Source organism: Carassius gibelio, chromosome B18, assembly GCF_023724105.1.
Source record: "Carassius gibelio isolate Cgi1373 ecotype wild population from Czech Republic chromosome B18, carGib1.2-hapl.c, whole genome shotgun sequence".
In the NCBI taxonomy this organism is placed as follows: Eukaryota; Metazoa; Chordata; class Actinopteri; order Cypriniformes; family Cyprinidae; genus Carassius; species Carassius gibelio.
This window is the reverse complement of record NC_068413.1, coordinates 1,799,867-1,815,061: the sequence shown is the minus strand read 5'-3', so window position 1 is coordinate 1,815,061 and position 15,195 is coordinate 1,799,867. Positions and strand designations below refer to the sequence as shown.

The 15,195-nt window shown below is 34.5% G+C and overlaps 1 protein-coding gene across 1 annotated transcript in view; it reads right to left on the bottom strand.

The window, feature by feature from the left end:
- The window catches only part of LOC127977517 (xaa-Pro dipeptidase-like), a 53,890-nt gene that overhangs the window by 18,158 nt on the left and 20,537 nt on the right, over positions 1-15,195 (bottom strand). The window contains exon 9 of the mRNA XM_052582404.1: positions 9,032-9,078. Within this exon, the coding sequence (XP_052438364.1) occupies positions 9,032-9,078 (47 nt within the window). The remainder of the gene's footprint in view (positions 1-9,031; positions 9,079-15,195) is intronic.

The following is a 15,195-nucleotide window of genomic DNA, read 5'->3' as shown; positions in this document are numbered from 1 at the left end:
GTTTGGACTCTCATTCTGACGGCACCCATTCACTGCAGAGCATCCATTGCTTTGTAATCAGTTTTAGAAATCGTCTCAGATCATGTTCTGGCTGGTACTTCCAGGCAACCTAAATTTAGCTCTTTATTCGGTTACATAAAATTGAAACTCGTGTGAATATTTAACACTTTCACCCTCCAATCAATGATATTGAGTCCCATTAACTCACTGAACATCCCGTTTCACGCAGAATTATCAAATAACAGATGCATAACAGCGTTATAAAAACGACTCTAATTAAGGAGGTGATATGTAATCAATCAAGGTGTAAAAGAGAGTGATAAAGAACTCTCAAAGCTTCGCTGAAAAACATCAATGTTTCTAAAAATACAGAGCGGATTCAAAGTGAAGCTATTTTTGTTTATTCCACAGTTTCATCTAAGCCAGGAAGTTTAATATCACACAGTGAAACTTGTCTGCAATCGCAGACTCGTATCAAAGCACATCAAGGCATGACGCTTCCTAAAAGTCAAGTCTGAGACTTCAAGAGAGTGTGGAGATAAAAAAATCCTGCTCGTTCTGCGTGTGATTTCATCAGGGACACCGACAGCAGAATATTCACAATCCAAGAGGAAACTGACTCTGTATCACGCCATTGCATTTTTTGTAATTGTGCACAAGTTTGTGCAAACTACACCAAAACTGGGTGAAATAAATGTGTAAATATTTTTATACTGCATGCAAATAATTGCAATTGTATTTTTCTTATTTCACTAGCACTTGGAACACATTTTGCGTGTAAACTGAGTTTGGCTTGTCAATATCATGCATTTTGTGCAGACGAGTAACTGTTGTGCAAATCATCGTGTCTTGGTTGTGTCCTCTTACAAGTGCAAGCCTAATGCATTTCGATTTTTTACTTTCAAACATACCCGAATGGTTTTCTTTAATGCTGTGCACATTTGATTTGATTTCTCTACAGCCCTCGTGTTGTGTTCTGGCCATTCTTTGATTTATTTTTCCTGAAAAGGCTTGTTAATGTCATTGCACCAGGATAAAACCTACTGACTTCACTCACACAGAATAGAACAACTTCCCAAAAATGTTTTGATCATTTTAATCCTTTTTTTAGGGGTTTTTCCCACCTCGTCACGCATGCACACAACTTGCCTGGAAATCTCCCATTATGCTTTTCATCTCGGATTCAATCTTTTCAACTTGGTTTCTTTCAGTTCAAACAAGTTTTGTATTTATTTGTGTTTCTGACTGATCATATGCCTCAGTGATCTGATATTATGCTCCTGTGTTTTCAAGTGAACATTGCCCTAATTATTCACAAACAATCCTCTTTTAACTTAAAAACAGAATATTGGGGAAATTATCCACAAGTGCTTTTCGTTTTTTTACTTAAAAACTAAATATTGTTAGGATTATCAACAAATGCTTCTTTCCACTAAAAACGGAATAATGCCAAAAGTAACATTTGTTTTTAGGTTTTTACTTAAAAATTATTGGCAAAATTATCTGCAAATGTTTATTTTACTCTCAAAAACGGAATATTGCCAAAATTAGCCACAAGTAAAGCCTTTTCACTCAGAAAATTGCCTAAATTCGAAACAAAAATGCTTTTTTTTTTAAAAAGTTTTACCCAAAAAATAATAATTTTTGACAAGAATAACCATAAATAATGCATTTTTTTCCCTCTCAAAACTGGATATTGCCAAATTTATCCACAAATAATGTTGTTGTTTTTTTTACTTAAAAACTAAATATTGACAAAATTACCAACAAACACTTCTATCCACTTAAATTTAATAATTTCTAAATAACATTTGTTTTTACTTAAAACCTAAAAGTATCCACAAATAATGCATTTGTCACAAAAAAATTTAATATTGCCAAAATTATCAAAAAATGCTGCTTTTACCAAAAAAATTACAAAATTCTAAACAAAAATGCTTTTTTTTTTTTTTACTCAAAAACTAAATATTTTGCCAAGAATGCCCATAAGTAATGCTTTCTTTTTCACTCAATAACTGCGGTGCATAATAATCATAATGAGAGATTTACAAGTGTTTATTTGATATTACTCGGTTAAATGTGAGGGTAATGTAAACTACACAAACATAGCGGTTATCTCCAATAATTCTGATTAAATCAAATAACCGCAGCAAGGTGATAAATCAATAAATCACAACCGGCCTGCTCCGAGTCTCAGCATTTGCTTCAGTCTGGCTGCGTGCTTTAATGCAAACCAACACTTCGTGAATTTCCCCACTGAAAAAAAAAAAGTTTTGCTGGAGTGAAATTGGCATCTAGAATCATGAAATCAGAAAACTGCTATCAAATTGACAGTGCAGGAGTCAGCGAGGTCGTTTGCATGCCCCGAGAGCAGAGAAGCTCTGTTTTCCTCATGCAGCAGCGTTATCTCTTTTCTGTGATGCTGCACATATCAGCCGCTTTGAAGTCTGAGCCAGTGGCCATCACAAGAGAGTCCTAATGAAATCCTCAAACTGATTTAATTGCAGCTGTATCTGAAGTTTTCCGAGGCTTGAGAGAAAGAGAGAGAGACAAACGCCACCGCAGCAACATAAATAACACGCAGACTTCATCTCCAGCATATTTATAACACAGAAAACACATCTGCGCGTGATTATTCTCTTGCAGATTTAATTAAATCAATTAAGAGTTACTGCTGTACTGATACACAAGAGGCGGCCGGTCTTGACTAATGCGTGTTATTAATTCAGACAAGAAGGTCATGCATTCACATTTAGTAAAAGCAAACTAGAAATGCACTCAGCGAGGAGTAGGGAATTGTGGGATAGATTTCTGCAGCGTCTTTCATCCCATATCGACGGTTCCCTTGTCACCTGTGCAGTCTATTTATAACTAGTAACCATGACCACAGCTGCATTGCTTTACAAATATAAGAGAATCGCTGTCAGAGAGCGGGAAATCATGTTTACGTCTTCTTCTGGATCGCAGAAGCAGGAGACATTAGAGGAGCACCATAAATCAGGAGCTCCACTGACACTTACACTTCGTCTGGAAGATACTGTAGAAAAAGTGAATATATCTTTTTGTTTTACTCCCAAAAACTCTCTCGTGCTTGCAGAAGAAGCACCAGACATCAAAAACACAGAAACCGGATTACACTAAAGAAGAAACCTCGCCACACAAGTGCAAACACTGGATTATGACAGAGAATGTGTCTGAATATGTTTGCATGCATATTAAAACATTAATACTGAAATTATTTCGTTATATTCCATGTACATATGCATGCACTAATTGAAAAAAAAAAATTGGAAAAGCATGCATATCTATAATTTGGTACAAATTAAATCAATAATTGTATTAATTTAAGTTAATGAAAAAAACAACAACTAAGATTTTTAACTAGTGATGCGTTAAAAACATGTCATTTTGAAAGGTTCAGAAAAATTAAACAAATATTTAAAATTATTAAAATAATTTCTATCATTATAATTCAAAAGTATATTTTTTAATATAATAGTATTACATTTTAATAATATATTGTGTTTTCTTTTATAGAACTTTCACAAATTAAAAATGTATTTAAACATGCCTCGTCTGTTAATAATTACAGAGTGATATATTTGCTAATATACATAATATTAAATGAAATAATAAAACTTAACAGTAAATTATTCATAATTAATGTAAACATATATATTTTCCCAGATCTTTTTTTTTTATATATATATATATAGACCTTAAAAGGGACATTTATAAAATTGGAATATATTTTGAGTCTCTATGAACAGCCCAGATATGTTTGGAAATATAACCATAAAAGGTAATATTTTCATGTTTGGGAATATTATCAGCCAATATTAACATTATTATCATTAGCAGTCCGGAAGTTTTGCTTCTCTGTCACTATCTCTGTTTGAAAACCTGTTTGATTCTGTAATCAGAGCACATTTAAAACTGGAGTATAACTTAATTTAATTCACATGTGTTTCATAAATACATTATCCTTTCAGGATTACAATCTGAAATCAAAATAATATGTTTAATTATTCCAGTAGCCTATTTAATCCAGTATTTAATTAACTCCCTTTCTAAATCTTCTTTGGTTTATTCTCTCTGTCTAATAACAAAGTCAAACTCTATAATACGTTTTCATATACTTAATAAAATTTTTCTTTTACATTTTTTTAAGTAACAATGTTTTTTTCATGGTATTTGGTTTACTATAATAATGCTTTTATTGGACTTGGAAAAACTTGATATAAGAGGAAGACTTATTTTAGAAGTGTAATTTAATTCATGTAAATGAATACATTTTAATTAAAGTTAAAATAAAGTTTAAATAAAGTTTAATTAAAAAAATAAAGTGAATAACTGAATACAAATAAATTTTAAAAATATAAATAACTTATAAAGATATAATTAATTTCTGGGAAATTCCAGGTATTAAAAAAAAAAAAAAAACATTTTAAATGTATTTACTTTTATAAAATAAAGAAATTACTTAGTTATGCTCTCTCATATGCTGTCGACATTCAGCAAATATGCATTTTAAACTTTTGAATATCTAACAAACATTTAATGAATAATACATTTACAGAAATATTTTTGATTAACTAATTTTTTATTTACTTTAAATTGATTATTTGCTCAAAATATTTATTTATAGAAAACGTTTATATATATATATATATATATATATATATATATATATATATATATATATATATATATATATATATATATATATATATATAGAGAGAGAGAGAGAGTGAGAGAGAGAGAGAGAGAGAGAGAGAGAGAGAGAGAGAGAGAGAGAGAGAGAGAGAGAGATATGAGATTGGGGGATTTGAACTCTTGACATCTGGCAACCGCAAATTTTTTTTTAGGATAAAGAATCAGCAGATGAAAATTGCAAACGACGATGCTTACTAAATCAACGTTTTAACTCTAATCTGAGATAAAACTATGATTCATCGTGCAGCATCAGCAACCAAAAATCCACTTTGCATTTGTGAAAGTGTCAGAAAGGTCCGTAATGCAAAGCTCTGTTTGGCCACATTGGCCGCACTCTATGTGAACTTTTAGGAAGATCAACTCTGCTACAGCTTTCAGTTCTTCATTGCTTCAAAGCTCATGACACAGAAAACCCATCATCAGCTCGCCGTGAAGACAGATGCTTCTCAAAGCCTCCGCTTCATTTCTTTCACCTCTGAATATCTTCATCATCTGCTGCCTGGGGACAAGGCCGAGTTTGAGTTTCATTTTTAACACCTTCATTATTTGCTCTTGAAAATGTCTGCAGGATACGAGAACAAAAAAAAAAAAAACTCAGTCCTTGAGGAACAAAACCAAACTTCATAACAACACACGAAGTTAAGAGAGGCATTCATCAGCCTGCGGGGATAAGAGGAAGTATCATCAATCTGAGAGAGAAAGTCCTGGAGTTTCTGTTCCTAACGTTCACGTTTGTCCTACTTTAATGCTACGTGAGCGAATACAAATGCGGCGTCTGTACTGCATACATTCAGCTGCACAAGCTTTAGAATCACTGCTGTGTGTAATTCAGGATCGCTAGTAAACCACAGGTAGCTGAGTTTGATTAGGGTTGGAGCTAAAAGTTTTCTGTAGCTTCCAGACGAAGTGAAAGTGTCAGTCGAGTTCATGATTGATGGTGTTCCTCTAATGTCTTCTTGCCTTTGCGATCCAGATGAAGACGACGTATTAACAGAATCTAGGATTATTTACAGTTCGAAATAAAATGTACAAAAGACGTTCTGAAAACAAAACAGAGGAAACAAATGACGGAGGCAGAAGCTGTGGAAAAAAAGACTGAGATTTGCTGCTTTAAAAAAAAGGTAATCAATGGCTTGTCCTGCTGATATCGTCTCATGTTTCCTATGTTTTCAGTAACCTCATGTTCTCCAAATGTCCTGAAAGCACCTATAAATCTGACATCAGCACTTAGTGCGTCTTACTAACTAACCAAACTATCCCACAAACACACACACACACACAATTCAGAGAAGTAAAGAGTTAAAAATAAATAATGAAGTTTCCAGCATTGTGCAACGGTGAGAGGATCCTCTGACTCCTGCAACAAAACTCTGTTTAAATCGATTCTGTGCCTTAAATCCTGGAGGGTGTTTCCCGTGGGACACAGGAGCCTGTGTCTGGACACTAATGCACATTCAATAAGAGTTTCTATCAGACGCAGCTGCTGATACTAACACACATGAGTCCTAAAACACTAAAAAAAGTTACCAACTTAATGACTTAATTAGCTTATGTTACTAGTATAGTCTTTGTATGCATGCATATATATATTTATCTATTTATGTTTTTTACTTCCACCTGATCTGTCGAAAAGCCATGCAGTGATCTTAAAATATATATATATATATTTTTAGCAATCCTATTTTTATTTATTTAAAAAAGCCATAAATTAATTTCAGCAGTCGATTTCTATGCCATTATTGCCACTCAAGTAAATGCTGTTCTTTTTAACTTTCAAAGAATCCTGAAAAAAATGCTTTATAATACTTTTAAAATACTTACCGTATTTTCCAGACTATAAGTCACACTTTTTTTTCATAGTTTGGCAGGTCCTGCGACTTATAGTCAGGTGCGACTTATTTATCAAAATTAATTTGACATGAACCGAGAGAAATTAACCAAGAGAAATGAACCAAGAGAAAACATTTCCGTCTCCAGCCGCCAGAGGGCGCTCTATGCTACTCCTGTAGTCTACACTGAAGACATAGAGCGCCCTCTCGTGGCTGGAGACGGTAATGTTTTCTCTTTGTTCTAAATACATGCGACTTACATCTGTTTTTTTCCTCATCATGACGTATTTTTGGACTGATGCGACTTATACTCAGGTGTGACTTATAGTCCGAAAAATACGGTAAATATTTGGAAATGTTAAGCAGCACAACTGTTTTCAACATTGATAATAATCAGAAATGTTTCTTGGGCAACAAATCATCATATTAGAATGATTTCTCAAGATCATGTGACACTGAAGACTAAAGTAATGTTGCTGAAAATTCAGATGCACATCACAGAAATAAATTACATTTGAACACATTTACACATAGAAAACAGTCTTTTTAAATCATAATAATATTTCAAAATTTTTACTGTATTTTTGATCATATAAATGCATCCTTGGTGAGCAGAAGTGTCTCCTTTCAGAATCACACCAACCTCAAACTTCTGAACGTTAATGTGGTTCTTTGCAAACCTGAGCCAGTACAAACTTATAAACTTACAATGTATTTGTTTCTGTGAAGAAGTTTCAAATCTTTCGCACTGGTCTCTAGTGAGTGTGTGTGAGTAAATCTGACTGCTGCTGAACTGATGTGTTTCTAGCGAGTTGCTGCATGGCGTGACCTTGCCTGCGGGTCTGTCTCTCACACACACACACACACACACACACACACCTGTTTGCCGCAGCCTCTCTCATTACGGCCTAATGCGACTGTATATTCTCTAGCAGACACAAAGGAGCTCAACATTAAAAACCCTCATGATCCCTGCAGGAGACTGACATTCATAAAAAGAAAGTTAGAAGAAAACGGGATGGAAATTAGCTTCTCCTGACCGCACAGAGGAGGAGAGATGAATGCAGAGGTCACATCCCAGCATGCACTTGGGCGGCCAGAGCTGAGAGGGACGGTATCATTAGAGGAAGTAGATCATGCATCACAATCTCTAAAGGTCTGGACAAAGCCAGTGTTGCACGGTCCGGACGCCACAGCAGCGTTGCTTTAGAGGACGAAACGAATGGAGGGAGTCGTCTTATCTTACACTTCTCCAGCAGTAGATATGGAGAGAAAATCCCTGGAAAAAGCTGCAGCTTATCAGAGCTTTTGTTTGGTGAGCAGAGAACAGGTCGGAGGGTGTTATCAGACACAAAAACACTAACACCTCACGCAGATGAAACACAGAACACTAGATACTCATCATGTAACATAGTTAAAGGTGCTGTAAGAGCGTGCATAAATATTACTGCTTCCTGACAGATAAGTGCACGTCCTGAGGAACCACACCTGCATCTGGTAGAGCTTGACTATATAAGAAGAAGAAAGTGACACTAAACAGTTTTCGAAAGTCTCTTCTGTTCACCAAGGATGCATTTATTTGATTAGAAATGCACTAAAAATAGGGAAATATTATTATGATTTAAAATAGCTGTTTTCTTTGTGAGTAGATGTTAAAGTGTAATTTATTTCTGTGATGCACAGCTGAATTTTCAGCATCATTCCTCCAGTCTTCAGTGTCACATGATCTTCAGAAATCAGTGTAATATGATGATTTGCTGCTCAAGAAACATTTATGATTATTAAGATTTGTATTTTATTTCACCAACGTCAGCCCTGATGATAACTAATTAAAATGCATTTATTTTCACGATTTTAATGAAATGCCCACTGTTGTTTTTTGAATAGAATAAATAATAAAAAATAAATAAATAAATTATATATATATATATATATATATATATATATATATTTTTTTTTTTTTTTTTTTTCTTTTAGGATTATTACAGTCTTATAAAAAAGTCATTGATTAGAAACTACATTAATTTTACTTGATGCCATTTTTTTGCAGTGTCAGTTAAAAAAAAAAAAAAAAAGTTATCAAACACACATATTTCTCAGTACTTACAAATCACACTCTGATATCCATACCAACATAATAACACAATTATATATATTATATATGATTTAAGTTATACTGAAATTCAAAAGAAAACAGGCTCTATTAACCTAACGAGAAAATGGTGTCAAAATAGTAAAAATGTATAATAAACTAAAAAGAAACCTAAGAAATGAGCACGAAATACTAAAATTCCAATAACAGAATTTATTTATATTTAACTTTTTTTTACTTAAAATAATCTAAAACAGATCAACAGCAATAAACTATAAAATTTGACTATTAAAAAAAACACCACCACCAGGTTAACTTCATTAAGCTTCATTTAGGTGAGAGGATTTAATCAATCTATCAATCAAATCAAATCAATCGATCGATCAGTACTCACCTCTCCATCTCGTACTCTTTCACCCCCGGCTTCACACGTTTCATCACCTACAAGGAAACACACGCAGTAATCAGATAAGTGCGCTTTACAAAATATTCAATTAGTCTTCCACCTCAGTCATCAGCCGAGGGCTTCCCTTCCCTCTCCAGATAAAGTCTAATAATCTCAATGAACTCTCGCCGGCAGACACAGACACCGACGAGAGCTGCACAACGGCTCTGAAAATGACCAGCAATTGCCTTCAAATTACAGAACGACTCATCCATTTGATGAGATAACAGTCATTTGAGACGCGGCGGAGAGAAATGAGGGAGAGCGAGTGTCGAGGGCTGTTTGATGATTGTAGGTTAGGATGCTTTTATTTCAATCCAGAATCATGAGTCACACTGTATAGCGGCGCTGAAGGATCCCCGGGAGATTGCGGAGATCAGGTTGATGTAGGTAATGTTAGTATGTTGGGTGACAGAGTTAATATGATACTAGTGTGAATAAAACGTTGCTAGAATTTATAGTACTGTACTGTCCAAAAGTACGATTTTTTTTTAAAGAAATTTTTATTTTTATTCAGCAAGGACTCATTTAATTGTTTTAAAGAGACAAAAAAAATCATTTTAAAAAAATATGCTGTTTTTGAACTTTTTATGCAAAAGAAAACTTAATAAAAAAAAAAAAAAAGTGTCGGATTTAGCAAAAATGATAAATGTTTTTGGATGTTCAAATAATTCATGCTGCAGTGTTTTGTTCTACAAAGAACACCAAAAAAATAAAAGATAAATGAACAAATGAACATTTTTATTTAACAAAAAAGCAATGTGTTGATCAAAACTGAAAGGAAAGGCATTTATATTGTTACAAAAGATTTCTATTTCAACTAAATGCTTTTTAAAAAGAGGTCAAAACTAAAATTAAAGTATGCATTTGAATATTCTATTCACCAAAAAAGCCTTCAAAATTGAAACATGGTTTCCACAAAAAATTGAAAAAACATTATGCAGTTATACTATAAAAAATGTCTTTTTATATTAACAAAAATGACTCCTGAGCAGCAAATCAGCATATTAGATTGATTTCTGAAGGATTGTGTGACACTGGAGACTAGAGGAATGATGCTGAAAATACAGCTGCACATTACAGCAATTAATTACATTTTACAATTTTTTTACAATGTTTTTACTGTATCAAGTACATGCAAGCAGAAAAGACTCTGAAAAACATTTTAAAAATCTAACTTTTAATGGTAATTATCTCCAACTTGTAAGTAGCCCGTTTAGTGTGTCATTTAAAATTGTAATAATATTTCTCAATACTACCAACATAAGAAGGTTTACAGGAATGCAAAAAAATAAACTACAAAAAAACACTGACAAGTGACAAGTTATAGGAAACCCAACAGAATACATAAAGTAACTCAGTGCTGCAAGTAGAAATACAACTGATTTGTTCTAGTCTATTTAAAATGAATTCTGTTAGCACTATTCAGAGGGGAAAGGTTTTCTAAATGAGTTACAGTTAAGATCAAATAAATAAATGCATGATTGATTAAGACAACAAATGTTATTTGAAGAAATATAAAACATGCATCTTTGAACTGATGCACAATATCATGACTTCAGTAACTACTCCGATATTAACATTTATGCATTTGGCATTATGCATCTATCCTGGGTGACTTGCAGCATATGAAAGCCAGGAATCGAACTGCTGACTCTGGCAAGGCTAGTTGCATTCCCTACACGTCAATATAAATGCTTCCAACTACATTTGCATGTACATCTAGTCCATTATTCATATCCGGGAGAATCAAAGGTCGTCCGCTCCTGTCAAACTCAATGAAACCTTAAAAATCTCTGGACTGGAGCTGAACTCTTAATCGCTGCTCGACTGAAACTGACCTTCGTCTCAGCTCTCCTCACCGCAAAGACAAAATCAGTATTTACAGTCATTTACATTTCAAACTAGCAAAACCTGCTGCTGTAAGCATCCCGGACAGACCACGGCACATTTAGAGGAATCTCACGAAACCAGGAACAGGTCGCTTCACACCAAAAATAAAGATGGACATAATACACACATTACATGGTAAAAATGTCTGCAGATTTGCAAATATCATATAGAATACATATAACTTTAATGCATTTCTCAAGACAGCAAATGCATTTTTTTAATGCAATATTTTTTTTAATAACAAAAAGTAGTATTCAAACTGTATTATTTAACTTACATTCTGCAAAGGGACAGAAAAAGTGGAAATCATGCATAAAGTAGTGAATAAAGTTAGACATGAATCGTGTGTTTATGGTGTTTTTCTTCTGATTAAGGAAGAATAGAAGACTGCTTCACTGTACAAATGGTCATCAAAATAAAAAATGCTACCAAATACATCATATTTTGGGGGAAAGTGTCTTCGAGGAAATCTTCTATCACTATTTTTGGAATCGTCAACCTAAAATTTGTAAGAAACTGGTATTGGGTTTTATTCAGCAAACATGAGATAATGGTGTAATGTGCGTTTTTGGGGTGAAATATCTCAAAAAGAGGAGAAAAATCCTCCAGAATCTGTTCTGTTAGTTCCAACCTCTGGCTGAGATCTTCTCCCAAAAATGCCACCAGATTAAATCAAGCCGTCAAGCGTTTTGAGATATGTTAATGGAGCCAAAACTGAACCATGCATAAAAAATAATAATAATAAAAGGACTAAGTAAAGTTGGAACACTGCTTGGTTTGGAAGATTCTGATTTCACCTGATAATTCTATTAATTCTGATTTCTATCAATGAATCTTTCTGTATTTTTGAGGAAGAATTATGTTTGGGAATACTTTCCATTCTCATCGGTGCAAAGATAGAGAAGTTCAAATCCATTAACGGAATGGAAAGTCGTTAAGAAAAATGGAAGTGATTCTGTGAATAAGAACTCAATTTGGATTCTCACCCCTCTTCCCGCTCAACGGATTCCCGTGACCCTACAGTGAACCCCTCAAAATCCCTCGTTCCTCATTTCGACATTCAAAGAACAATTTGTTTCCATTGTGGCCGTGACTCATGTCCCTCTTAAACTGAATATCCAGCAATAACAGAAGACGAGAGGTTACAGCCGCCAGACGTTTGTCTAGATGAGCTCTGGCTATGACTGGCACTTATGAAGACCTATGGGTGTTAATATGTGCCGAGGCCTTTATTGCTGGAAACGAGAGATCAAAAGAGCCTCCAAACATGTCCTTCAGACCCTCAACTGAAGATCGACCCAGTCTGTCAAGGTCATACTCCAATTGATGAAGTGCTGGGGCTATTTCCTTTAGATAACGTGAGGATAAACATTGACTGTGCTTTTCCAATGACGACTGCACACATGGATGAAAGTATAAATATAGAATAAATATAAATTTGTCCTTTGTATTTTGGAATCATGGGTAAATATAGTAAATAATGACAGAGATGTTATGAAATATTCCTTGTGCAACAGTCAGGTTCCAGAAGTAAAAATGCTGCTAATTATCACCATAGGGGAAACAGATTTTTAATGATAACTTCGTTATCTTTAAAGACAGACCCACTGTGAGCTCTGAGCTTAATAATGAATGGTATATGCTTTTGTTGAAGCCATCGGTTCCCATTATTTCAAGTTACGTTTAACTCGTCTGGTTTAATAGAAGAATTTGTGGTTTAAAACTACATTACCCATGATGCTCTACAGAAAATTCCAACCAATGAGAGTTGCATCCAGTAAGAGCTCCTCCCACTCCACTCAGTCTCCCCCTACTCTCTCAAAACACTTTGATATTTGATAAATGTGCATATTTTGCAACAGACGTATATAAAAACTATATTAAAAAAATCTAAAACTTTGAATGGATAGTTTTACAAACCCGATTCCAAAAAAGGGACACTGTACAAACTGTGAGGAAAAAAAATTTATGGAATAATTTACAAATCTCTTAACCTTATATTTTATTCACAATAGAATATAGATAACATATCAAATGTTGAAAGTGAGACATTGTGAAATGTCATGCCAAATATTGGCTCATTTTGGATTTTATGAGATCTACACGTTCCAGAAAAGTTGGGACAGGTAGCAATAAGAGGCCAGAAAAGTAAAATGTACATATAAGGAACAGCTGGAGGACCAATTTTCAACTTATTAGGTCAATTTGCAACCTGATTGGGTATAAAAAGAGTCTCTCAGAGTGGTAGTTTCTCTCAGAAGTCAAGATGGGCAGAGGATCACCAATTCCCCCAATGCTGTGGTGAAAAATAGTGGAGCAATGTCAGAAAGGAATTTCTCAGAGAAAAATTGCAAAGAGTTTGAGGTTATCATCATCTACAGTGCATAATATCATCTAAAGATTCAGAGAATCTGGAACAATCTCTGTGTGTAAGGGTCAAGGTAGGACTGTGGCAAAGTGGAAAACTGTTCTTTGGTCAGACTAATCAAAATTTGAAGTTCGGTTTGTAAAACTGGGACACCATGTCATCCGGACTAAAGAGGACAAGGACAACCCAAGTTGTTATCAGCGCTCAGTTCAGAGGCCTGTGTCTCTGATTGTAGGGGGTTGCATGAGTGCATGTGGCATGGGCAGCTTACACTTCTGGAAAGGCACCATCAATGCTGAAAAGTATATCCAAGTTCTAGAACAACATATGCTCCCATCCAGACGTCGTCTCTTTCAGGGAAGACCTTGCATTTTCCAACATGACAAAACCAGACCACATACTGCATCAATTAAAAACATCATGGCTGCGTAGAAGAAGGATGCGGGTACTGAAATGGCCAGCCTGAAGTCCAGATCTTTCACCCATAGAAAACATTTGGCGCATCATAAAGAGGAAGATGTGACAAAGACCTAAGACAGTTGAGCAACTAGAAGCATGTGTTAGACAAGCGTGGGACAACATTCCTGTTCATAAACTTGAGCAACTTGTCTCCTCAGTCCCCAGATGTTTGCAAACTGTTATAAAAAGACGACGGGATGTCACACAGTGCTAAACATGGCCTTGTCCCAACTTTTCTGAGATGTGTTGATACCATGAAATTTAAAATCAACTTATTTTTTTTTAATTATACACGTCATCTATGATGTCCCAACTTTTTTTGGAATCAAGTTTGTATATTTCTCCATAGTTATTTTCCTCATGCTAATCCTTGTCAAATTTTCAAATGTTTTTGATTAAAATCAAAGTTTATAGTGTTTCATAAACGATAATTCTTCTCGTACCAGGTTTGATTCCCAGCTTATAATGCTTTACTGAAGACTTTTTAAAAAAGAAAATACCAATGCAGATTAAAAAGTAGGCACCTATATATCGATAAATAGGGCTGTGTGGAAATCTCTTAATAACTGTGACATGAACTGATGTTCAACAACCTAACAATAATCGTTACAGCTATAGCAGTCACTATGATAAATATGATCCCAGTTTAAACACACAGTATTAATTCATGCACAAGCCCATTAATATCCAACACTCTTAAAAAGGCTTTTCATCCATTAACAGAATCAGCAACTTATTCTACCACAAAGCAGCACCATCAATCTGATTATTAAATTAATCTGGGTTTCCTCACATTGGCTGATTGAGAGCTGTGCATTGTAAAACATTTCAAACATCATGTTCCTTTAATAAATACTGTCTGATAGCGCACATATCAAGAGTCTGCGTCCATATGTTAGACATACAATATAACAGTGTTACTGTTTCCATTTCTTTGTAATTCAGGTTTTGTGCTGAAATATCATCTGTTTAGTATTCTGGTATTGTCTTTTATCTGTGAAGGATAGATGCAATGCTGGTCTAGATACTGATTAAGCGAGGTATAACAATTTGCTAGCTTTAAATCAAGAGAATACAGTACAGATCCGACTTAAAATGCTTTACAACAGAAAAACAGAGGCTGAAATTCGAGCCCAATAGTGTTTTTAAGAGACTTGATGAGTTTTTATTCCCCTGAAACATCCCCGAAATTGTCATTCACACAAAATCTGTGCCAAACGCACATCTCATGACCCGAACTCAACTGTCTGTATCTCAGGAGAGCTGCGAAAAACACTCTGCAAAAGCATCATAAGCCTAAGGAGATCGCAGAAAGCTTGGGATGCTTTCGAGAAATGCAGTCCTGGTCTCACAGAGTAATCATTATTAGATCGTACTACTTTCAATTTAATTC